The sequence below is a fragment of the Anastrepha obliqua genome, chromosome 3 (genome assembly GCF_027943255.1).
Source record: "Anastrepha obliqua isolate idAnaObli1 chromosome 3, idAnaObli1_1.0, whole genome shotgun sequence".
Classification (NCBI taxonomy): Eukaryota; Metazoa; Arthropoda; class Insecta; order Diptera; family Tephritidae; genus Anastrepha; species Anastrepha obliqua.
The window spans coordinates 41,050,090-41,075,554 of record NC_072894.1 but is presented as its reverse complement, the minus strand read 5'-3'; the positions used below and the strand labels follow the sequence as shown (position 1 = coordinate 41,075,554).

The 25,465-nt window shown below is 37.0% G+C and overlaps 1 protein-coding gene across 1 annotated transcript in view; it reads left to right on the top strand.

Moving 5' to 3' along the window:
• The window catches only part of LOC129241930 (uncharacterized), a 79,403-nt gene that overhangs the window by 5,682 nt on the left and 48,256 nt on the right, over nt 1–25,465 (top strand). Inside the window, exon 3 of the mRNA XM_054878479.1 lies at nt 17,655–17,865. Within this exon, the coding sequence (XP_054734454.1) occupies nt 17,655–17,865 (211 nt within the window). The remainder of the gene's footprint in view (nt 1–17,654; nt 17,866–25,465) is intronic.

Sequence of the window (25,465 nt, the reverse complement as noted above, 5' to 3'; positions counted from 1 at the left end):
AGCCTGGCACCGTCAAAGCATACTTTCCAGTAGTTTTTCTGCACATTCTACCGGAAAAGACCTCCAAAATTTCCGAATTTGTCGAGAAAGTTGATCTAAATTACATGGCTTGCGTGTGCGAAGCAGCATTTTCATCAGAGCTCAGTCATTTTCTATGGGATTTGCATCTGGTGATTGAGATGGCCAATCTAAAGGGAAACTCCGTCTTGCACTAAACTCGTTTTCAACGTGTTTTGCACTCAACATTGGATTTTCTAAAGTACTGCGATATTTCAGTTCATTGGCAAGCAAGTGCCTGCGAATAGTTCCGTACCTTTTGCTTTCAATTTCACAGCAGCTCCATGTAAAGTCAAAGTCAAAGTGGATCTTTCGAGAACAGAGAATCTTTTTTTCGTATTTTTTGAGACTTTGCTTGCACTTTTTATAGCGATTTATCTACTTGCTAATGAACTGCTTCGACTTTCCTATATATTATATTTCGCAGCAACAGTTTGCGTTAATTTGGGTCCTTTTTCATGCAAACATAGAAAAATTGCTTCAAAGAACCGGAATGAACAGCACTCATTTCGAAAAACCACTCAATTGAAGACTAAATTTGACAGACAGCTGACTTTCTACAAAAAGCATGAAGGACTGAGGTGCCCTCTATGTCATAGAAAAAGAAACGGGACGCCCTGATTTTTTATCTATAGGAAAGCGTACTAAGAAAAATCCTTATAAACAGAGAATTTATATACTTAAAATATTATAAAAAACCACTTATGGACACTTTGTGTTATTTGTGAAAAACTCAATCAGCTCTCTGCAGTAGATAAATAGATTGCTAGATATAAACTTTAAAGTATAGGAACGAAGATACACTGCATCCTAAAAGGTTATTTGTATCGCAGTTATACTTCCCTTACCATTGTTGTCAAGTATACCCACCACCAATACTGAAGTCTCACCGAATTAACAAGACATTTTTAAGGGGTAGTAGACGGAACTCTTCCCTGGGTGAACTTTTTCTACCAATGATACTCTGCTCTCTCTATTTTCAAGTATGTTTGCTGGCTATAAAAATTTTAACAATAAATGGATGATTCATATCTCAACCAGATACCCACCCGTTTTTCTAAACCTTTCTGCATAAATGATAACAAACACTCTTTCTTGTTATAATAAACACATTATTAACAGGCCTCCATACCTCCAGTTTATAGTAACTGTCAGGACGAGTAAACCTATAAAAGGGCTATATTGCCTCTTCGCCACTTACAAATCCCTTTCACCTGTCAGACTCAGCTCTATTCTGGTATTCTAGCTCTACCGCTCAGGCCAGTATTTAGAGGGATCTCGAGAGTCTTCTCAGTTTACTGCGCGAATAAATGAGGTTACCCACAATTTTATGCCGACTCCAAACAAAAGCTGGTTTTTATATAAGATTTTCATGTACTGCAGTCAGTGCTAGCCGACGTTGGTTTCCGTCAGAAAAAAAAATGATTTCATATTCACAGTGGGCTTCGAAGATAGACCCACCGAAAGGTATTTACGCACAAGCCCACTCGGCCAGCAAAGCACCCCAGATCGAGACGAAGCTTAAGTTCAAGTTTAAACCACAGTTTCGTCGTATTTATTAGGCCCATTATTGTTCTTGCAACAACTATTTAAATATGGCTCATAATTTTAGTGACTACGTATTCTTCTTACTCTATTCACCAAATTTTATATGCAAACAGTTAACTATTCTCTCCGCGCTCACATAAAACCTTATGGCAAACGATAACAGTGCAATAAATCAGTTCTGCTACATAAAAAATGCATAAATATTATAGCAACTTTAAGGCTTGGCAATGTTGTTCACTTGTGTGCACTTGCAGACAGTAGAAGAAAATTTCTTTGCTTTGGGTTCAAGCTGCCAAATCACGCGTCGCGTTTGCCATTTGTTGCAAGTGTTAAATTGTTCTTACCTCTTCTTGACTACGAATGAGCATTTTATAACATGGCATTGCATCGCACTGCATGGATATACATACACACATAACTACATTTACATTCACAAGATGACGTAGTTGTCAGCCAACGTGCTGCATACCATAGTATCACACACTTGCCAATAATACGAATCCATGAAAATATCTCAAGCATCGACAGCCTAAAAACAAACTGCTATACAATAGAAAGGTAAAGTAAACAACCATGGCGCCTGAATGCCAACTAAGTGCACCAAAAAATACAACAACGGGGGCGTCTATTAGAAACACCAAGTGAACCCAATTCCTTCTGCACCAGTTAGGATTGCATGCAATGCAGAGATGGCCTTTCTTCGCCCTCTTCTGCTTGCATCAGGGGACATCATGTTGATACCTTCATAGTTATCGAAATGCGGGCACGGTCCGGTAAGTAGGAGCTCCGATATATAATGTGTTTTAAAATATATAGTACAACAATGAAAAGTATTGATTTTCTTATAAAAGCATGTTAACAAGAACATGCCATTTTGACTTAGAGTAAAACTCAGTATGAGAGAAACCACGCAGAAGTCCTGAAAACAAACCGAGAAATTTGCGGTTCTTAGACTACACTACCCCTCTATTCTATTTTTAAAAACAAAACATTAGAGACCGAGAAATGATAATTAGTAAGTCCAGAACCTCTGGGGCCATGATTATTTTTACAGTCGACTCCGGTCGAAAATATGGGGTTGATAGGCAGAATTACTTCATGCAACTTTGTTTCTGAGCAATTAAGTCTATGCTTGGCCGATCACTTCAAAGTACATATTTCTGAGTGCTGAACTGACAGCAGTAAAAGAGGCCGGTCTTAGAATTAGATGAAATATCCAATTCAACGAGTAGGAAGCTCATCCCATTATTAACATCTCTGCCACCGTCCCGCTCTGACTAAGACGCCACGTTATTGTTATAAATGGGATTACTCACATGGAGACTTGAATATAAATATTTCGGCCTTTACGCGACATAGATAATTCCTTAAGTACTATCGTAAATACTAAGATGACCTATTTTCAGAACTTTGAATGCTTTGCTGTTGTATTAAATACTGTATTGGGTCCATAAGGAGACCCCTTACTCTGATTTTTTACCTTGGCTGTAGTGGTATTGAATAATATATTAAAAGTTCTCTTTTATAATCTTTATTGGGATACACTTTAACACACAGTTGGCTTCAATAAGCACAAAACTCTAAAAATCTAAAAAAACATATCGAGCGCAAAATATTAAGAAGTTTTTTTAGGAATTTATGTAGAATTTTTTAACAAAATTTTGCTGTAGGATACACAATTTTCACTGGCCAGTGACAATTTGTTTCAAAGTTGCATCACCTGTGCAAATAATAGTAACTGTGACACCATCAAGCCCCCTATTCAGCCAGATCCGTCACTGAGCATGTCGCTACTCTGAACAGTTGACGAGATTTTGCTGCAATTTTTCCTTCATTTCCTGCTTTCGCATTACTTACATCTTCGCTTGCACACCCGCGAGCAGTTCGTGATTGTTTTTTTTCACGTGGCAACTGCTAACGTGCAAGTAATGCACACTTAGCCACTCGCCCGTAGGCAATACCTACGTTGCACCGGCAAAGGTCTACTGGTGACGCCAGTAGTGGGCCACTATCAGCCTGCACTTAAGTACGCACGAATGCTGCATAAGATTTATGATGTGTCATATAGTGTAGCACTTGTGTTTAAAGCCTTTTGGCAAGTAGCTCAGGCCGCGTAGGGGCGAACGATGTCTATGCCGCTGGCATGGCAACAGCTGTAATACTCATTTTCACCATCAGTCTTCGTCGTCTGCGCGTGATGCTTGGAGATGCACAAACTCTATGCATTTCGCAGGTAGTGCCATGTTAGCTTGTGTGTGTGCGTATTAAATGCATAAGTGTAATATATGTACATTCTTTAAAGTTGATATTTACAAGAAGGAGTTTTTGTTTTGTCTGTTTAAAAGTTCACATATTAGCAGGTTAATTTTGTAGACAATTCATAGAAAAGCGAAGAAGGATTGAGCAAACATATTTCGTAAACATACATGGCTGCATGTATACATACGAGGTGTGTTCAAAAAATAAGGTGAATTTTAATTTTTCTCAAAAAATATTTATTAATTCATCAATTTCTGCTTTATCTCCTTCTAAGTAGTCCCCCTCATATATAATACACTTGTGCCAGCGTTTCTTCCAATCCTCGAAGCAGTTCTGATACGCACTTTTTGATATGTCCTTGAGCTCTCTCAGCGATTCGGCTTTTATCTCCTTAGTCGTCGAAAACGCCGCCTCTCTAATCTCTCTGTAATCTTGGGAATAGGAAAAACGTCTCAGGGGGCCAAATCTAGTGAATACGGGTGCTAAAGCATAATGACGGTGTTGATTTTGTCCAAATAATTTCTCACACGCAAAGATGAGTGAGCAGGTGCATTCTCTTGATGCCAACGCCATTCATTTTTTTTTTCACAATTCCGGGCGTTCTTTTCGTATTGCAAATGGCGCATAACTTCAAGATTATCCTCCTTATTTATCGTACGTCTTTTTGGTAAGAGTTCCTGATGCTCTACGCCATGACAATCGAAGAAAACAGTGAGCAAATCCTTGACATTTGATCGAACTTGGCGTGATTTTTTTGGTCTTGGCTCTTCTGAACTCTTCCATTGGGACGATTGGGCTTTGGTTTTGATGGCATACCCATATACCCTTGATTCGTCACCAGTTATGACTCTTTTAAGCAAATCTGGATTATCGTTGACGTCATTCAACAATTTCTGCGCGCTGTTCATCCGGCAAAATTCAGCAATTTCGGAACAAAATTTCCGAAAAGTTTGCATGGGATGAGCCAACTGATATGCCGATATGCCGACATCCTCCGCAATTTCTTTAATTGTGATTCGACGATTCTCCATAACAATTCTCTTCACTTTCTCAACATTCTCATCGGTTGTTGATTTGCTGAGGCGTCCAGAGCGAACGTCGTCATTTACATCTTCTCGACCTTCTGTGAAAATCTTATACCTCTGGCAAACATTTTTTTGACTCACAGTACTCTCACTTTATGCCACCGTCAACAATTTAAGTATATTTGTCCACTTTATTCCTTTTTTACCCAAAATTGATGCAATTTCTTTGATCCATTTTAGCAGAAAATCGCCAAAAGCCGAATGTACATAGCCTGTGAAATTTGAAAATGCACCTTTTCTTTGTACAGGCCTCGTATATGTATCATAATTTTGCTTGCTGTTACATCCTAAACTAATGCTCAGAATGAATCTCCGTTCGATAGCTCGGGCAAAAATTAATGTTACATATTCGAATAAAATTTGTTGCACTTATTGCTCTTAATCCAAGGTAGTTTAGTACTGAAAATGGTCTAAATCCGTATTTGACTGTGATTACTTCCCTCATAACTCTAATTTTCTAAAAGTAAAAATACGTAATATCTCTGTTAAGTTTTGTACAAATGATGAAGCAAAGGAAAAAAATACGATGAAAAATAATCACCATTTTGTGTTGGTTTATTTTCGCCTTACAATAATTTTCCAACTGTTTCTTCTTCTAAACTTTGAATGCATTTTGCGTACATACTCGCGCGTTCATAAGGTGTGTATGTGTAAAGATAAGAACAAAAATCCTTTCTAACTATGTATGTAGTTGACTACAAATGTATGTGGCATAGGTATGTACCGACATAGGCGAGTACTCCGGGCCACACTAAAGTTTTTTACGTGCCCCGAATTCTTGCGATAACATGGCATATAACACTGTTTTTGAAATAAACTTTCAAGCAAGAAAGTTTCACAAAGTTTGTGTAAGCAACAGGAATAACAACGGAAAAAATATCAGATATGATATTCGTGTACCGAAAAACACAGGAAAATAACGATTTTTTAAGACCACATTATTTAGGCAGCAATACCTTAGGACACTCTTTCTAGGTCAGATTACAACAAGGATGTGTTGACGTGTGTGTGGACTGCTGCATTAAGAAATACATGCTTGCACTTTCGGTGCTCACACGAAGCTAAGTGCAAATCTTTAAACATGCATGCTTAGTTAGAGAGTTACGATATGCAAAAATCAGATAAGAAAAAAATGTTTACTTTTTGCGTACAAAAATTACAAAAACAAAATCGAAGTTGCATTTGCAATAAATTTCCGCTATAGATACTATTTTGCTTCGGTCTTCTCGAAGTCTAGTGTACCACTGAGATATTTTATTATAACGATTACATGTCTATGAATTTAAGAGTAATTCGGTTTACTTAATTTTGTGACTAGAATTCCGTTGAGGCATTACATATTTTAAAGGATAAAACCAACCGTAAATGAAATGATTAGATCTTAACAATTTGATTTAAATTCTTCTGCATCTAACACCGGCTAATTTATCTTTTTCAGACCCTTACACAGTAGGGTGGCAGTTATTTTGCAAGATTATTTTTTTATTGGTGCTACCCCCCAGATTGGTTCCTTTATATATAAAAATGGTGGAAAACAAGTTTGAAGTAAATCTGGTAAGTGGAAAGTGTGCCCCCAGGCCTTCAAAGTTTCAAAAACCCGAAAATTCGTAGTATAAGTACTAGTGGTAAGTAAAGTAGCCGAGCACTTAGTTTATCACATTACAATGATAATTCAAATTATTACGCTTAAAAAAAATATATTCAATGCAGAATCTACCAAGTCGTTCGACCCTTGCTTTTTAACAACTCTGTCAAAAATTTTCCATTTTTCTTTAATTTCTGAATTACAAAAACAAAGCGGAAGTTAAAATATGTGAGATAACTTATCAACTGATCACATTTTGAAATTCGAAATGAAAATAGATTTCTTCAAACAGATTTCCGCGCATAAAAAATTGAACTGAAATAACAACGGTAATTCAAATTTTTATGGCTACAAAAGTTTTGTATTAAAGTTTTTTAAAAAAATCATTAGTTGCGTACAACATTTGCAGTGAAGACATTCGGAAGTACAATGTCGCGACCTCTATTACGAGAAAAAGTTTATCTGCTCGGGTATTATTCAAATGAAATTTTTGGAAACAAACTTCCATCTGTAAAACAAACGTTACAAGTTTTTTTTCAATTTACGGGTGTGTAAGTTAACAATACGAGGCAGTGTTTAACTAGCTGTGCGGGAAGTGATGATATATTGGGAGAAAGCCCGAATTCCGACGCAAGAACTAAAGAACTGTATACCAAAGTTAGAAGGTCTCTATCAGCAGTGGCGGCAACTTCAAAAGCATGCTGCAAGAACGTCGATGGATCATAAGAAAAAAGAAAAAGATTTAAATTATCACCGCGTGAGGAAAATGCAATTTGTGATATTTGCATTTTCCTTATCAGTATATATATCGAAGCGTGGTTTTGTGCACCTTCTGCAGCCAAAGCACCATTCTTGGATTTCTTTCCAAAATTTATAAATACCGGACAGTTGACGAAGACATCTCTCGTGTGGCTTTACAAAAAATCAAAAATCATTTGTGGTATTTATCACCTGAATCCATCGCCTTGGCCTTCTTTGACCCAAATGCGACGGCAGAATCAAAAATTAAAATGGTAAAGGCGTTGAATCGTGAAACTGATGCTGAAAGTGAAAAAAGTGTTAAAAGGATAACCGTGGAAACAAGCCAAGTTCCTGAATTATTAAGCCAAGGACTTGAACAATTTGTCTCCAACAAAACAAAACGATTCTTTGCAAGATTTAACATAAATGACGAATTCCTATGCACAGATCCTGCCCGGTGGCACAAACATGAAGATTTCGTTAAAGCTTTAAAAGTAGTTAATAAACTTAAAGTAACAAATGATACGGCGGAGAGAGGTGGTAAACTAGTAGAGGATTTTAATAAGTTATATACAAAAAACGAGCGACAAATGCAGTACGTGCTCCAAGTTGTAAGTGACTATCGACAGAAGTTCCCAGACAGCAATAAACAAACTATATTTAAAACTAAAGATTTTTAATTCATTTTTATTTTATTTTCTTCAATGAGTTATTTCTTTTTTTTAGTTTTTTTATAAGTTGTTATTAAACTAAATTGCAATGAAGTAAGCGTCATATGGAACTATATATGCTAAATACTGTATGGATAATAATTTCCTTCTTCAATTTATATAATATATGTATGATTTAATATACTTTACCAATTAAATTCTTTTACTACTTATTTACGCTGTATATATACTCATGCAAAATAAAAAACACACTTTTAATGAAATTAAAATTTTTTGTCATTTTGGGGTAAATTTTGCATATTGAAAGGCTCGGGGGCAAACCTTTCCCAGAGGTAATTTCTATATAGAATGGAACCAAACTGGGGGGTAGCCCACGAAATAATATTGTGTATAAAAAAACAGGTCAAATAACTGCCACGCTATTACACAGCCAACCTGGTATGCATTAGCGCATATACGTATGGCTTCCATTTGAAACCCTTACAATGGGCACCGAACGATAAATAAGGTTTTCTCTAAGAGCCGGCGCGCCTCAGCAGGCAATGCCAAACTTCCGAGTGTATTTCTGCCATGCAAAAGATCAACATAAAAAACCATTTGCTATTCGAAAGCGGCAATAATATCAAGTGTATATGTACGTGTTTATAATGCTTGATAAATTTTTCTTTTTGCAAAAAGTTCCCACAACCCCAGCACGGTTCTTGTTGTTGGCTAAAAAAAGTACAGATTCTTGATAAATTTTTTTCGTTAGAAAAGAGCTTTTCATCTTTGTATTTGTCAAATCCCAAATAGGAATTGCTGGAAAAACGGCTGATACTCGTAATGTTAGAACATGTGTGGTTGGTTGGCTGGTTGGTTAAAGTGGTGATTCCTCCAGAATCGAGCTAGCGTTTCCGCACCATTTTGTTGCCCCATCCTCGTTACCAACTTGTTTAATGGTTCTTTACAGCATGACTATATCCAGTCTGTGCGGTTTCGGAACCTTATTAGGTTGTTGATGTCTAAGCCAGACAGTTGTTCGAGACTCTAGAACAGCGGTTTGCCCGGAGTTAACATTTTGTCCTTCCATAGGGCAGGGCATTCACAGTGGAAATGGAAGACTGTCTCCTTTTTCTACGGTTGTTTACAACTGTGATAGTATATATTATGAGGGATACTCATTTTGGCTGTTTGTTCTCCGATAGACCAAAAGCCGGTTATGACTGCCGTTAGTCTCCAGGCGCCCCGTCGTTTCATTCTTATTAATGCCGACGATTGCTTGAGGTTGTCGGTGGGCCATACCGTTCTGCTAATTTTGCATTTCGCCTGGGCTTTCCACCTACAATCTGCGATTCGAAGGTATTTTTGGGAAATTGCATTCTTGACTGCACCTAATGGTGTGAATACCGATTCAGCAAGAGGATTCCGTATGCCGAATCGTTGAAAATCTTGCAGAAAGTTTATGGCAAGTGTGCTTCATCAAAAACACGGTTCTCTGAGTGGTATAAAGCTTGTGCAGAGGACCGAGAAATTGAAAACTGAAAACGTCGAGAAAGTCAAGGAAATGGTGCATGAAAATCATAACTTAAGTTTGAGGGAGGTAGCTCGTAACTTTAGCGTGTCTCACGAATCAATTCGCAACATTTTACACCATCAGTTGGGCATGAGACGCGTAGCTGTTCGACTCTTTCCAATATAGATGAATTTCTTTCAAAAAATTCATCGGAAGAAGGTGACTGAAGACATGCTTGAGCACCTGAATTCGGACCCAACGTTTATCCAGCGCATTATAACAGGTGATCAGACTTGGACATATGAGTTTGACATGCAAACCAGGGAACAAGCGGCTGATTGGCGCAATCTACATGAGCCGAAACCCCACCCTTTCAAAGTCGGTCAAAAGTAAAAGTCATGCTACTACTTGTTTTCTTTATCATGGTATTGTGCACTCGAAATTCATTCCAAATGGTTCGACGGTTAAAAAAAAAATATTATTTGGAAGTTATGCGACGTTTGACAGAGAATGGAGTGAGTGTGCGTAGGAAATGGCCCAATTTGCGGAAAGAAAACTCATGGATCTTGCACCACGTTAACGCACCGTAAACACTTTTTTGCCCAAAAACTCGCAAATGTCATCAGACAACCACCGTACACACTGGATTTAGTCGCCTGTTTTCCCAACACTAAAATTGCCGCTCCGCGGAAGCTGCTTTGAATCGATAGAAACCATTAAGGAGAATTCGCTGAAGGAGCTGAAGAAGATCTCTTCAAACACTTTTAAAAGGTGCTCCGATGACTGGACTAAGTGTTGGCATACATGTATTGCTTCGAACGAAGCCTATTTTGAAGGCGAAAAAATTAACTTTGATGATTAATCTATTATTTCGTGTTTCATTTTATAAAAGTTTACATAAATAAAGCTCATGAGCGCAGTGTCATCACAAAATAACCCCGCGTTTCTTGAAAAGGTTTAGCTCAAAACGTCCTTCCCACACGGATAAGGAGTAATCTGCGACCCTTTATTAGACCAATTATGAGGCACAATCCATGGAAGCGGCATATGGTCACCATGTACAACATCAACAATCCACTGAATACATCTCGTTTGAATGTCAAGGATAGTGTAGAGCATTTTCACAGCCACTTTCCAACTTTACAGATTCCGATGGTAAATTTTTTGGTATTGAGAAGAGACGGTATTGGCAAACTGCTAATATCCTTAAAACAATCTGGGATGTGTATGAAGCAATAAATTCCCATCCCACCTGTGTGCCCTTATCTTTTAAATCTTAAAGGTATTAAGATCTTAAGTGCAAGGTGACGCCAAATTAATCCCATTCTTTTTTTAATAAATTTTTAACTAAGTAAAATATAAACTGATTTTGAGTAATGGAAATATTTACTTTAATCATTATGCGCTCCATTACTGTCTGTTTGTATACTGAAGTTGTCTAGGTCACAAAAATCAAATCCAATTGATGGCACCATTTGAAAGAATTGATAATTTTTCGATAGGGTGATTAATTTTTCGATGATCCGCAATTATATTCCATTCCAAACTACGACTTGCTATTTTTATTTACAAGCGAAAAGGGCTATCTGCGACAAAGAACGATTAATGAGCAGATAAACCAATGGAAATTGCAATTCCAATGGATACCACGCAATCAAAGACGATCTTTATAATAAGACTGAAAATAGAACTAAGTTACAAAAAGATACATCACATCTCGGAAATAAAAGAAAAACATTTTAGTGTAGCGGGGTACAAGGATGGATTAGCATTTAAAGAGGTGTGTTTGGATTAAAATATGATACTTTGAAACCAGACAACCATTTTTCAGACAGCAATACGGGGTGTGTTCAAAAAGCATCGCGAATTTCGTGTTTTTTTTCAAAAATTATTCATTTATTCATTAATATCTATGTTGTCCCTTTCAAAGTAATCCCCATGAGATATTATGCACTTGTGCTAACGTTTTTTCCATTCTAAGAAGCACTTCAAAAACTCATTTTTTTATCTTGTTCAGCTCCTTCTTCGATACCGACCTTATCTCGTCAATCGTAGCGTAGCGTCGTCTTTTCATTGGCCTCTTCAGTTTCGGGAACAAGAAAAAGTCACAGGAGGCCAGATCTAGGGAAACGGTGGCTGTGGCATCATTGGTGTATTGTTTTTGGTCAAAAAGTCGCGCACAAGCAACGATGTCTGAGCAGGGGCGTTATCGTGATGCAAGAGCCAATTTTTGTTCTTCCACAAATCCGGGCGTTCCTTGCAGGTAATATTCCTTATTGACCGTTTTACCCTGTGGCAAGAACTCATTTTTCGGCCTTGGTTCGTGCGGCAGCTTCCATTGAGATGGTTGAACTTTGGTTTTTACGTCATAGCCATAAACCCAAGATTCGTCACCAGTTATGACCCTCTGGAGCAAATTTGGGTCGTCGTGGACAGGGTCCAACATCTCATTAGCAATGTTAATGCGATGCTGCTTTTGGTCGAAATTGAGCAGTTTTGGTAGGAATTTTGCGACGACACGTCTCATGCCCAATTCATTGAAAAAAATCGAATGACACGAGCCAATCGATATGTCTAGGTCCCCAGTAACTTCGCTTACGGAGATTCGACGAATGACCAACACCATTTTCTTCACTTCATCAATTTTTTCGTCTGTTGTTGAAGTGCTCGGCCGTCCGGCACGCCGGCACGCTTTCCGTCGTTCACATCTTCTCGGCCTTCTGAGAACATTTTGTACCACCGATAAACGTTGCTTTGGTAGAAAGTAGCTTCTCCGTATGACACAGTCAACATTCGGAATGCATCCACGCACTTAATTTCGTTTTTCACACAAAATTTGATACAGGTTCCTTGATCCATCTCTTTGAATAGGTAAAAATCGAAGACGAGCCCAAACACGTACAAGCAAAGCAGCTGTGAACAATTAACTGAACATTCAAAATGGCCGAACTCGTCGGCACGAGTGAGAGACATGAGTACCAACATTTCGTTACAAAAAAATCGAAATTCGAATATACAGGGCCCGCCATCTATCGTTACGGATTTGAACTAGGTATTATTTGAAGAATGGTAACACATAGCTGTCATCTGATTTGACAGAAAATTAGTTTTACTCTTCCGCTGAACAAAAATGGTTGCGTATACGCTCAAAGAACGCTGGGAAATATTGCGACATTACTTTGAAAATCATGGTTGAAGAAGATGAAGACTTTTACCGAAAAATCATCTTTTCGGATGGAGCTCATTTTCATCTCGGCGGGTATGTTAACAAGCAAAATTGCCGCATTTGGGGCTCAGAAAACCCGCACGCACTCGAAGAAAAGCCGATGCATTCACAACGAGTCACTGTTTGGTGCGAATTTTAGTCGAGAGGCATCATTGGTCCATTTTTCTTCGAAAATGAGCGAGGAGCCGCGGTTACAGTAAATGGCGAGCGTTACCGGGCCATGTTGAACGAATTTTTGTTCCAAGAAATTAAAGATGAGCATATTGGTGGCATTTGGTTCCAACAAGATGGCGCTACTTGCCACACAGCGAATGCTACGATCAATCTTTTGCGCACTGTCTTCGAAGATCGCATTATCAGCCCAAATTCTGATATCGTTTGGCCGCCTCGGAGCTGCGATTTCACGCCGTTGGATTATTATCTTTGGGGTGTCATCAAAAACTAGTGTTATGCCGACAAACCAGCAACAATTGATGCACTGAAGACCAACATATGCGATGTCATAGCTGAAATACAGCCGCATACAATCGAAAATGTGGTGAAAAATTGGACCGATCGTATGGGATGGTGCATGGCGAGCCGAGGCAGCCATATGAATGAAGTTGTGTTCCATCATTAACCGGAAGGATTGTACTTCAAAATAAAAAAAACAGTTTGGAAAAATATTGAGTAGTTTCTTTTTTATAGCATTTTTAATTCCGTAGAGTTATATGGCGGGCCCTTTACATGCGTAAACTGCAAAAATTCAAAATTCGCGATACTTTTTGAACAGATCTCGTATATGCAATAGCGGAATGTGTAGAGCTCTATTTCAGATAACGAAAAACAGAAAACAGGCACCTCAAGCGACTTTTACAGGTTTTAGATTAAACCAGTTATCTTTTAAACGTGTACGACTGCACCTTAGTAAGCTGAACTCTTCTGTAACAATCAACCCTACCTATGGTTAGCAAACGGTATACTTCAACCCACTAGCTATCTTGACAGGCTGAGAGAGGCTGGATATGGACAAAACTGATGTTACCTGACATGTCCGACCGATTGTCGCAGATCCTTTTGTTATTAAGCAGAAGAGACTGTATGCAGCTGGTTGGACCACTTTCTATGGGCGAAGCACATGTAAAAAGTAAGCCTCTCAGACAGTGCCCAGCATATGGAGTGGGAGGGTGAGACGGCAGGCCACTTTCGAGCACCTTCCCGGCCTTCACTTAATTCCGGCTTGAAGTCCATGGCACTGATGATGGACTTAATGTTGTCTGAGGGCTGTACTTGCTAGTGTCTCGACAAAAAAAAAACACAATGCAAAGTGGAACTCGCTTGACATGACGAATCAAGTTCACATTGAAGGAGCTCATAGGGGCAATAAACTATTTTTAATTTCCAGAGCTCAGGTATCATTTCTCAGCTTGACAAAATAAGAGGAAGACACTCCAAAAATTTAGTATAAATTAGAATATAGCGTATTTTGGGCCTTTTCAGCCAAGGAAGGATTACATGAGCTTATCTAAGACCCATCTAAGAATTATCAATTTTAATAAAACATTACAGCTAAACTTTATGCAATCTTCATATTCTCTGATACATAGTTCTCTAGATAACAGTCAAACATCTTTTTTGGCGTTTTGGTAGCATACACGAGTGTGGTATTCTCCGTTTTAAAATAAATATAGGAAATTACGTAACTCTCAGCTTTCCAACGAAAATCCATCCAATTACATTAACAGCCAATAAAAAAGTTTTACCGAATTGCACCACCTTGTATGTATGCAATTTATGTTATGTGTGTCTATATTGCATTAGACTGCTACAAGAAACCCTTATATATAAAAACTGCAATGAAATTCATATCAGCTAAGACAGTTTCTCTGTTTTCCAGTCCACCTTCTGCTCGCCTGATAGAGATTTACAAAAATTCAATCAATTAATGTGCAATGTAACTCACTACACCATGTATAATTACACATACATATAATACATACATATTCGTCAATGATATGTAGTTTCGCATAACATGAACATGAACAAGAATATTTAGTGCGAGCACATATAGGACGAGCTCCTAGTGCATGTGTATACATACATCAGTAAATGTGAATACCACAAGAAAGATATTTGTTGTAGCTGCTTGCTTTTACCCATAATATTCAATACATCTACGCATGTAAAAGGTACTCGAGCAATGGAAACATTTTGGGTTGTAAATAATTGCCTGAAACACTTCATTCCTATTGGAGATCTGCAAAATTTAAACGCCATGCATTAGTGAAGGGAGCAAAATTAATTTTCAATGCTTTAAGCATACGAGAATACTGAGACATTCTACTTGCTCCTGCCATAAGTTCTGGTACAAGTTAAGTCCGTTATAGATATGAGTATTATATAATATAATTATAATACTTCTTTTAATAAAGTTAATTTTATTTAATCATGCAAATATTAATATGGTCACCATTTGCTTTTACGCAAGCCTTCAAACGATAAGACCAGTCAGCTCTTGCAGCACGCTCATTTTTCCATGGATATTGACGTCGCTGCTTGAACCAAAGACTTTGACACTCTCCAAATTTCTGAAAGGTCTTCGACAGGCGTTGTTCTTCAGTTCTGACTACAAACTGTAGTCCACTTCTTGAATAGTGAACATTTGTTCATCTAAGGAAATAATATTTTCATGGCCATTGACTGCGTGCCACCAAAGAAGCTGATCCCGTCTGTCGAGGCTTTCATACTGATCGATACATTTATTTCCCAGGACATAATTTTCTGCTTTCAAAGGGGATATTTCGAACGGCTTTTATGGCTGCACTGGATGGAACCACGCGAGGACGACCACTTCCTTTTTTGTCTGTCACTTAAGAGATTTTCGAAAAACGTTTGATCGTGCGGTAAGCAAACATTCTCGAAATACGAGGTGTGTTCAAAATATATGATGAAGTTTTCAAATTTGCAGGCTACGTATAGGGTTTTTCAGTAAGAGCGCTTCAACTTTTGAACTTTTTTGAATAAAACACAAGCGGTTAGACTTTTTTAACTAATTTTTTTTTTATTATCGAGTTTGAACATATACATTTAAGTATGAAATTCGATTTCTTTTGCATGACCACCGCGTGCACGTTTTACGAAGTCCAATCGTTGAACCCAATTTTCGACCACTCTTTTGCTTAAATCGCCCGAAATTCCAGCAATTTCGCGTTCAATATTGGCTCTGAGCTCACAAATCGTCGCCGGCTTGTTACTGTAGACCAATGACTTCACATAACCCCAAAACGGGACGGCTTGTTAAATGGACCGTAAAATGGACGTAATGCTCTTAAAGTAGCAGCAACAGAACGATTATTTTCATAAAAAATTTGCACGATTTGCAATCGTTGCTCCAATGTGTAGCGTTCCATGATGAAATGTATACTAATGAAGTTTACAAATGACAATCGAAAAATAAAAAATATTGCGTCGTTCGCCCTCCCTATCGGAAAAAAGTTGAAGCGCACCTATTGAACAACCCTATACATTCGACTTTTGATTGTTATTTTTTTTATGTTGGTACTCTCGTCTCGAAGATATGTTCACGGACGACTAGATGTTAATGCTTTCATAATTTAAAAGGTTAGGGAAGTTTCAAAAGATACAAGTTACGAAATTGCAAAGTTTTTAAAGAGTCACTAAATTTTTTCTTGCAACAATAAATAGTACTCGCATAAACAAAGTTTTTTGATAAAAAAAAATACTAATTTATTTATTCATAAATAAGTAGATACTATATTGTATGGCATTTTTTGATAATTACTTATTATTTAAGTAAGAATTCAACAAAATTGAACATTTACTTACAACACTAACTTTTGCCTCAATAACAAACAATTGAGCAAGCAAATTCAATGTTAGCGATGGCTTTAGAAAGTTTTGATAAATTTTGCTTATAATTTGTTGTGTTGAGATTCACTCTAAATTTTGATTAGTGAGATGGCCTCTTACTTTCAATTATATTCATGCAAGAGGACGTTTGCTCGCAAGAATAGGTTGAACCAAAGGCAGTAAAAACTCCAAATTTCAACTTCTGCACCGCACTATAGTAATCTGGAAGCGTCGAATACATGTGCCTCAAAGCTCGGAGTTTTGTTTTTTTGAAGGTGCTCATTTTTGTTGTGTTACGTGTGCACATTTCTGGATTTTGAATTCTTCGTACTTGGTTTTCAACATTGTAAATTTTCCATTCCACAAAGCTTTACTTTTTTCTGCACTTCTTGAGATGCAGTATCAGTTCCAAACGGCTCAATGTGGATTTAATGACTATTTGTGTTGAGAGGATTTAATTACTATGATAGCTAGAGTGGCTTGGTATTTTTTGAAGTGCTCAATTGTGTCAGCAAATTTGTCTTTAACTTTTTTTTAGAACTGTGCTGCAGTAATTCGTGTCAACAGTTGTACTGGTTCTATCGCAATATTGTCGACATTAACAATTACGGTACGTCCTGCGTTATCGTTGAAAAAAAAAAACAAAATAATGAAGAAAAGTGCTCCAACCGCACCGCATTGTTTACAACATTTCCTTTCAATGAGATTGCATTACATCTGAGTTAGGAAATATTTTAAAGCATTCAGAAAACTTTATAAACAAAAAAAACACTAAAAGTTCTAATTTCGAAGCTAGCATTTGATTGACACCTCAATTAAAACTACACACGGTTAAACTGCTCAAAAAGATTTAAGTTCTGCCAATAATACCCCTGCTCCAACTACATAAATGGGCGAAAGTATCTGTATCTATATAATAGTTTGTCTATTGTCAAAATGTGCCAGCAGTAAATACATACGTTAACATCTACATACATACATACATTCATACATGCATTAGCATGCCAAGTGAATGCACACGAATACTCGCAGCAGCTTCGATCAATTGACTCATTTTTATCTCATCTTATAGGTGTATTTATGAGTATGCGCCTTTTTTGTTTTTGCTCGTTCTAGTTTTTTGCCATACTCTACTTTTCAGGTTGCTTGGATACGCCACAGAGACCTGCACATCCTCACAGTGGGCACATATACATACACTACAGATCAGCGGTTTCAAACATCCTACCATCGTGATATTGATGAATGGACTCTGCAAATAAAATGGGCACAACAACGTGATGCTGGCGTTTACGAGTGCCAAATATCGACCCAACCAGTGCGAAGTTTTTCGGTTAACCTAAACATTGTGGGTAAGTGGCAATAAACTGACGTTGGTATGGAACTACTTAAATATATATGTATATACTATACTTTCGTATGTATTTTTAAGTGTATATTTACATACATAGTTTCTATAATGTATGTAATAGTAAATATAGTACAATAAGCATATAGCCAACATTGTGGAGTAACGAATTTTAAAAGAAAGTGGAAAATATCAAGCAATGTAAAGCATCACTGCGATTAAAGGTATCAAATGCTTTGAGACTTTAAATTTACATATACATTCAAATATCATCAAAAGAAAATCAGTAGCTTAAAATCTATTTATCCATATGGGAAAAAATATGTCTGCAAAAACTTTGTCCAGCGGGTAACGTTTGATATAGAAAATCATCGCATTGGTATTTTCTTTTTTTGTTAGAGATGTACTTCATTTAACCTCTTCAGGGACATCGGCACAAATGTGTACGTTTAGGTTTTTTGAAATCTTTCCATTCATAGGTGAACTCTACGCTAAATGGTCACATATGTGGACATTATTTTTTTTTTTGTAAAAATTACTATTTCTATATTTTACTTATCTTACTGAATTGTTATAAATGTAAGCTGAATCACTAGACGCTTTCCATTTCAATTCAACCGGGCTATTCGGGTCATGTTCTTCGATTTCGATGTAACTCAAATATGTTGCTCTCTGGTCAAAATAATGAGACACGTATTTTTTATTTCGCCCAAAAAAAATTTTTTTCAAGAGTTATCGCCAATTTTGTTTTTCGGCTCAAAATCGAATTTTTTTAATTATGTAAGAAAATTTTTTTTTAAATGCCCATAACTTAGTCAAAAATGAACCGATTTTAATAATTCCGGGTTCAAAATGATCGTCATTACTTACACGAGCGACTTCATGTAGAAATAATTGCAAAAAAGTAGTTGAAAATTTTTTATTTAGCAAATTTAATATTTCAAAAAGTGTATTTTGTTTTTTTTTTATGACTTTTTTCAGTTCAAGAGGATACTTCGAACTTCAATTGAGCTGAATGCCCAGTAGCTAAAATGAGTTGTTTTTGAGTAATGAATTTTTGAGTAAAAAACCTGTTTCGCACTTTTTGTTTTTTGGAAAAAAAAAATTTCCAACTACTTGTTTGCAATTGTTTATACATGAAGTCGTTCGTGTAGGTAATGGCGATCATTTTGAGCCCAGAATCATTAAAATCGGTTCATTTTTGACTAAGTTATGAGCATTTACATGAAGTCGCTCGTGTAAGTAATGACGATCATTTTGAACCCAGAATTATTAAAATCGGTTCATTTTTGACTAAGTTATGGGCATTTAAAAAAAATGTTTCTTATATAATAAAAAAAAAAGATTTTGAGCCAAAAACAAAATTGCCGATAACTCTTAAAAAAATATTTTTCGGGCAAACAAAAAAATACGTGTCTCATTATTTTGACCAGAGAGCAACATATTTGAGTTACATCGAAATCGAAGAACATGACCCGAATAGCCCGGTTGAATTGAAATGGAAAGCATCACTAGTAATAAAATGAAAAATAAAATTAACGGTTTTCCACTTTAAACAATTCGTCCCTGAAGATATTAAACAAAAAGAAACATCAGTCACCCGACAAACCATTCCCCACTTTCTTTGCTAAAAATCAACACTGGGCTTAAAAGTATTGGCCTCCTCGGAAAGTGTTAGGAAAACATGAATTGGACGCACTCTTGTTCTTGTTTCGATCAAAAAAGTTCCTAAAGCTAAGCGCAAAAAAGGTAAACACGAGTAATTTTTATAGAACACTGAAGAGACTATCATAAAAATAATCAAAGAGATTGTTTGGCTTATTCAAATTGTTTTGGGTAATAAGGAGAATTCTGACTATTCCCAATACGTTGAACAACTAATGAGCCACTTTCAAATGCTTCGAATTAAAAGGAGCATTAAGTTACACTTTCTTCACAACAACCCAGACTACTTTCCCGTTTATCATGAGGATCTTAGCGGCTGATTTTTGCTTTGTCATTTAGAAAAACTCTCTGACCTAAGCTTCTATTTTATGAGAGTCAAGTTTTATTAATATAAATAAAGTTTTTTTTTGAACTTCAGATCTTAATAAAATAGGATTAGCTTTAAAAATGTTGTGCTTTATTATAAAACTATTCTAGTTTCATATTGTCTAAAGAAAAATTTCTTTCACAGATTTGAACTAAATGTGCCACCTAAATTCGAACTATCTATCTACTATACAAGTAGTAATTCTGTTGCACGGTGTAATCCGGTTGCTATTTTACATTTCTGTTGTATGTGAAACAACTTTCCTCAAGCAGTTCACCTTAAAAGTCTGAAGTCATTCACCTTAAAAGTGACCTTTCCCTTTCAATAAAGTTCACCAGAGGGAAATATATGCATAGATCGGTTGGGTAATTCCTTCTTGGGTGCTAGATGCTAATACACCTGGAATTCCAAAAATGGATTTTGCTGTTGTTGAAAATATGTATTGTTCCATCAACGATACAACTTCTGTAAATACAAGATAGCGCAAAATTAATCACCCAATCGCAAGATTTATAATTTTTGTAAATGGTGACGTACGGGCAGGCAGCTGTAGAACGCAAACAGATAAGCACATAACGATCAAATAATGATCATTTTGTTTTTATTTAGTAAAAAAGTTATTCAAAGACAAAATTGGATGATTAATTTTGCGCCGAACCTTATAGTAAGATAGCGTAGTGCCAAACAGTAGTTGACCGCTAGTTGGTTTTAAAAAGCCGAAATAGTTTTCCAATCACATTTGGAAACGCTTCTTTATTTGAGCGGAATTTGCTTAGGAACCCATGGTTTTTGTGGCGGTGAGATAAATTTAAAATGCATTGCAATTACAGCAACTGAGTGGTGTGCCACTAAGATAATGCCTCCCCTTCCTCTCCTGGCTGTTTCCTCTACCCCATTTCATCGAAAACAAAGAAGATCCAAGTACGCGTTCTGATAAAGACTGCCTCTTCTACTCTCTTTGCGGGTCGCCAGTTTTGGAGCCAGCATCATGCTACCGGCTCATCTTCAAATTAGATAGGTAGGTTAAGGGTACGAGTAGTATGTCGTTTAAGCATATCTGTCCCTGTCAAGTTTTTTGGCGCGCAAGTCTCGTTCATTTCAATAAGTAGCCAATTTTTCACATCTTCTGCGATTATTTCGATGATATTGTCTACTCTTAAGGGACCTTACGTGCCTTCGACAGCTTTCGGATCTAATTTCTATCTCCCACCTTTGAAAAATGTGTGTTCCGCGTCTTCAATAGGTGCATCCGTGGCTTCCGTTTTCCCTATTTTGTTTAGATATTTGCGAAAATGCCCCTGGCCTAATAGCATTTGAGTAATACAGATGCTCTGCTTGCTACCTGCCCATATGAGACCGGCATATAATTAAATTAATTTTTTAAATGACTTCATTCACTTTTGCAGTGGTTGGTCGATCAGTGGGAGATTTGTCTTTAAAATCGAAATCTTCAGAACTAAAGCGAGCAATACTTTCGCTTGCTGTTCTTTTAAATATCTTTTATAGGCATGAGGTAGAATTTTCTTAGCACCCTGTCACGCATTCCTTCCCCTTTGCGTTTTAAGTTACCCTAAAAAAGCGACAATAGATTTTTGGCTTTAGGAAATTTTAAGTCAGTGCCGGTAAAGTTTGGAATGTTCACTTTTTTTCTTTCTTTTCTAAAAATCATATGAAAGTATTATGCACATCACACAACAATAAAAACTTTTAACGTCGTCGCTCTTACACACCAAAGCACCGCGTCGTATGACCAACATTTATTTTCAGGTTAATGTGGCGACAATAATAAAAGAGCTGTACGAATGCATACCGACAAACTATACACGCCCCTGCAATTGTAAATAAAATTCCATTTCCTGAAAAGTAACAATGAAAATTTCTCACCAGAGTGGCAAGAGTAAATAAATTAAAACAAAATTATGTAAAAATACTAGTAGAAGTGCAAAAATAAAGCAGGGTAAAAGGGTATTTTTGTAACAAAAGCTGAATAACAAAAAGGCACACATAAAAAATAATAATTATATCAAAATACAAGCTACAGTTCAGAATAGTGAAACATTTTGCTGCTAACCCATTCATTATGGCAAGAAACTTGTGTGTGCGGACCACTTGTGAGCGCGCACATGTTGTTTGCCATTTTAGTAATGAGTGCCATAATATTTTGCATAAAGTTACAAGTGAAAAGCACTTAAAGCATAAATGTTGAATTCGAAACACAGTTGCAAGTATGCGTTTAACGGTGCATGAACGCGTGTATGTATATGAAATATTTATAGGGTGATCAAATTACAGGTACATTTTTGAATTGTGCATTATTTGGATGTTAGCGTCTGTGATGGTGAAGGCACAGCGCAGTCAATACCATTACTCCGTAAACCGCTTGACATTTGCTTTGGGAAATATTTCCACTTTATTTCTAAAGGTATTCAATGAAACACTTTTCAGAACTATTTGACTCGGCAATTGAAAGCCAATTGCCACATCTTTGATTTAACTTTTAATGTATTTGAATAGTTAGGCAGCTCTAGCTGCAGCTTAAATAAAATTAAATTGCTTGGAATCCGGATTATCGAGAGTGTCACTTAGATGTGGATATAATGCGCAAGTATCACTTACGCATTTTGAAAATGTTTTTAGCATAACTCCTTGGATTACAGGTTCATCGTGAATGAAAAAATATTATAATTAATATTTATATTATTATATTTATAGTTATTATAATTGACCTTTCATTAAAAAATCGATATCTTAAATTAGAAATGGATTCTAGGGAAACGAGCCAAACTCCTAAATTGAACGCCATTTATGATATTCGTGACTTAAAAAAGCGCTACTGGAGCGCCATTTGATTCACTCTATTTTTCTAAAAGGATACCTGTATTTTATCTAACCAAAACATACAAAATTTGCTTTTACGTTCATGAATGCTTGATGTCTTAGACTGCAATCAAAAATCTTTGCTATAAAACAATGACTTTATTTCAGTTACTACCCTAGACGCATACGAAGAGAAAAATTTTGTGGAATAATTTTGAGTAAATGTAAAGCTCTCACCTTTATTTGAGTTTTTGTTGAGTATAAAGTGCATGCAGGCGTCTTATGCACTTGGACTGTAGGCCGCGTTTACGAGTTCTCACATTCACGTTTTACGGCTTTTCTGCTCACTTCATTTTATAACAACTGCAAAAAAAAATCAACTTTAAGGCAACTTTACAAAGTAGATATAAAAATGTGAGCAATTTAAAGTTGGTCAGCCATAAAACCCAACATGGCAAGGTTGTAATGCGTAATGGAATGACCTGTTCTAAATTCTGCTTTACAATATATTTTTGGGACAAAATTCTGGAGGAAGAGGTGCATACATCAGCTGCTAAGCAAAATATGGTCGATTGAAAGCATGCTTTGGAATGCAAATGTGCTCTGCCGAATCTCTAGGAAGGGTGATCCTGCAATCTGTGTCAATTACCGCGGGATTAATCTTCAAAAAATCACGGCCAAGGTTCTATATAGAGGTCAAGGCAAAGTAGCTAGTGTCATCAATAAAAGGTTGTTGTTATTGCTTTATCTGCATAAACATTTTACATGCATGTACAGGAAGGTTTGCTGGAGTGGCAATGCCGAACTGACAATATAAAGCAGGGTCGGTAACGTAGACTGCCAACCGGTAACGCCAATATGCTTTGAGCATAAGGAAATTATTTCCAAAACAAACAAACAGTTGGCGCACCCGCTTGTCGGCACCTACGTCACTGTTGACAGCATTGATTTTGAAGTTGTAACTTGGTTCGTTTGTTCAGGAACCAACACTAATACCGATAGTAATGTCAGCCTGGACATCCAACTGAGAATCTCTCTGCTACATTGAAGTAAGTAGGCAATTTCGTAGTAAAGCTCTGTCGCAATAAACTAATACTGTATAAGTATCTTATCATGACTGTCGTATTGTGTGGCTTAGAAACTTCGAAGATGACAACACCCGATCAGGGGTCCCATAGAGTGTCTGAAACAAAAAGGTTCTGCGGAAGAGTTTTGGGCCTTTGCACATAGGCGACGGTAAGTATCGTAGGAGTTGGAATAATGAGTTCTATGAGATTTACGGCGGTAGAGACATCGGGCGGCGAATGAAAGTCCAGCGGCTACGTTGGCTTGTTCATGTCACCCGAATGGATACAAACGCTCCGGCTCTGAAAGTATTCGATGGGGTACCATCTGGTGGGTGGGAAAGAGGAAGGCCTCCTATTACTCAATTGCCTACTTAGTCCAAAGTAGCACTTGTTGGCAAAAGATATTCTATGTGTACCCTTCACACTGCGTATATTAACAAATTGGATCAGCACTAAAGCAAAGACATATTTTGCAATTTTCGTCTGGAAGGCAAAATTGAACCATACATATACATGGGATATCAATCTTTCATCGATGAAGTTCTTAGATGTCTTTATGCTATTTGTTAGCAGACGTCGTCCTTGTCGCGACTAGTACAGAGATAATGCAAAGACCTCATTGCAGGAAGATCTGACCGTTAGGCATAGCATGCAGAGTCAACCAACTCTCTCTAATCATTGCGCTCACTGGTAAATAATTACATCAAATTCTCCATATGAAATCGGACAAACATCATTTGGTATCGCATACTGGCTAAATCATATTCCCAGCTGCAGGCATTGGTACCCACAATGAAGCGTGCTTTAATTCGCGTGTGCTTATTCTCGTGATTCTGAATACAAATATGATTTCGTACCAGGGGCTTTCTCATCGGCGCTCTGCTTCTCGAATTACCAGAACAAGAAGTACTAGATATTTCGGCTAATATCTTGAAGCATTGGCAGAAGTATTAGATATTCCGGCTAATCTCTTTAAGCATTATCAGTGAGCTAATCTCTTGCAGCATTACCAGTGATTGCGACAAATCCATCAACAGTTCTGGCACAGACAGTGCGCGTAATATTTGTCCATCCTCCGAAAAAAAGAAAATGGCAGCGGCAAACGTAAAACCTTCTGATTGGCGACATGTATTAGTAGTTGACCACTTACTTACTGGAAACTTGGTCGAATAATAGAAATTCATTTAGGTGCTGATGATGTGACGCAATGCAATCGTGTCAAATAGATCGGCACCTGAGCAGCGTCAAAAGCTCACCCGCTTGACTTCGAAGTAAAAGCTCCGACGGGATAGAGTGTACAAGATTTATGTTACTCAATTATAATTTCCCTATAAAATTGCAATAAGTGGTGTCGTAGTTGTAACCTTAAACAGCTGATATTAAAGTATAATCAATGACAACATTTGCATTTTGTCATGAAAACAAGGATAACTTTCAATGTAGTCCATTAATTTTTCGTCGTTCATTTCTAATACCTAAATTTTTATCGCAAATATCAAAACAAAAATAGGTATTGCACAGCTGCTTACGATTATGGGGAAAAGCAAAAAAATAGATACATACTGCTACGTTATGGCTATGGCGTCGTGGTGCGGAATCTACATTCGTTTACAGTGATGCCCGTATGTTTGATCAGAACAGCTGATTGCAGTGGTTACGGTTAGAGCTAAGGTATGGCATCACTAATT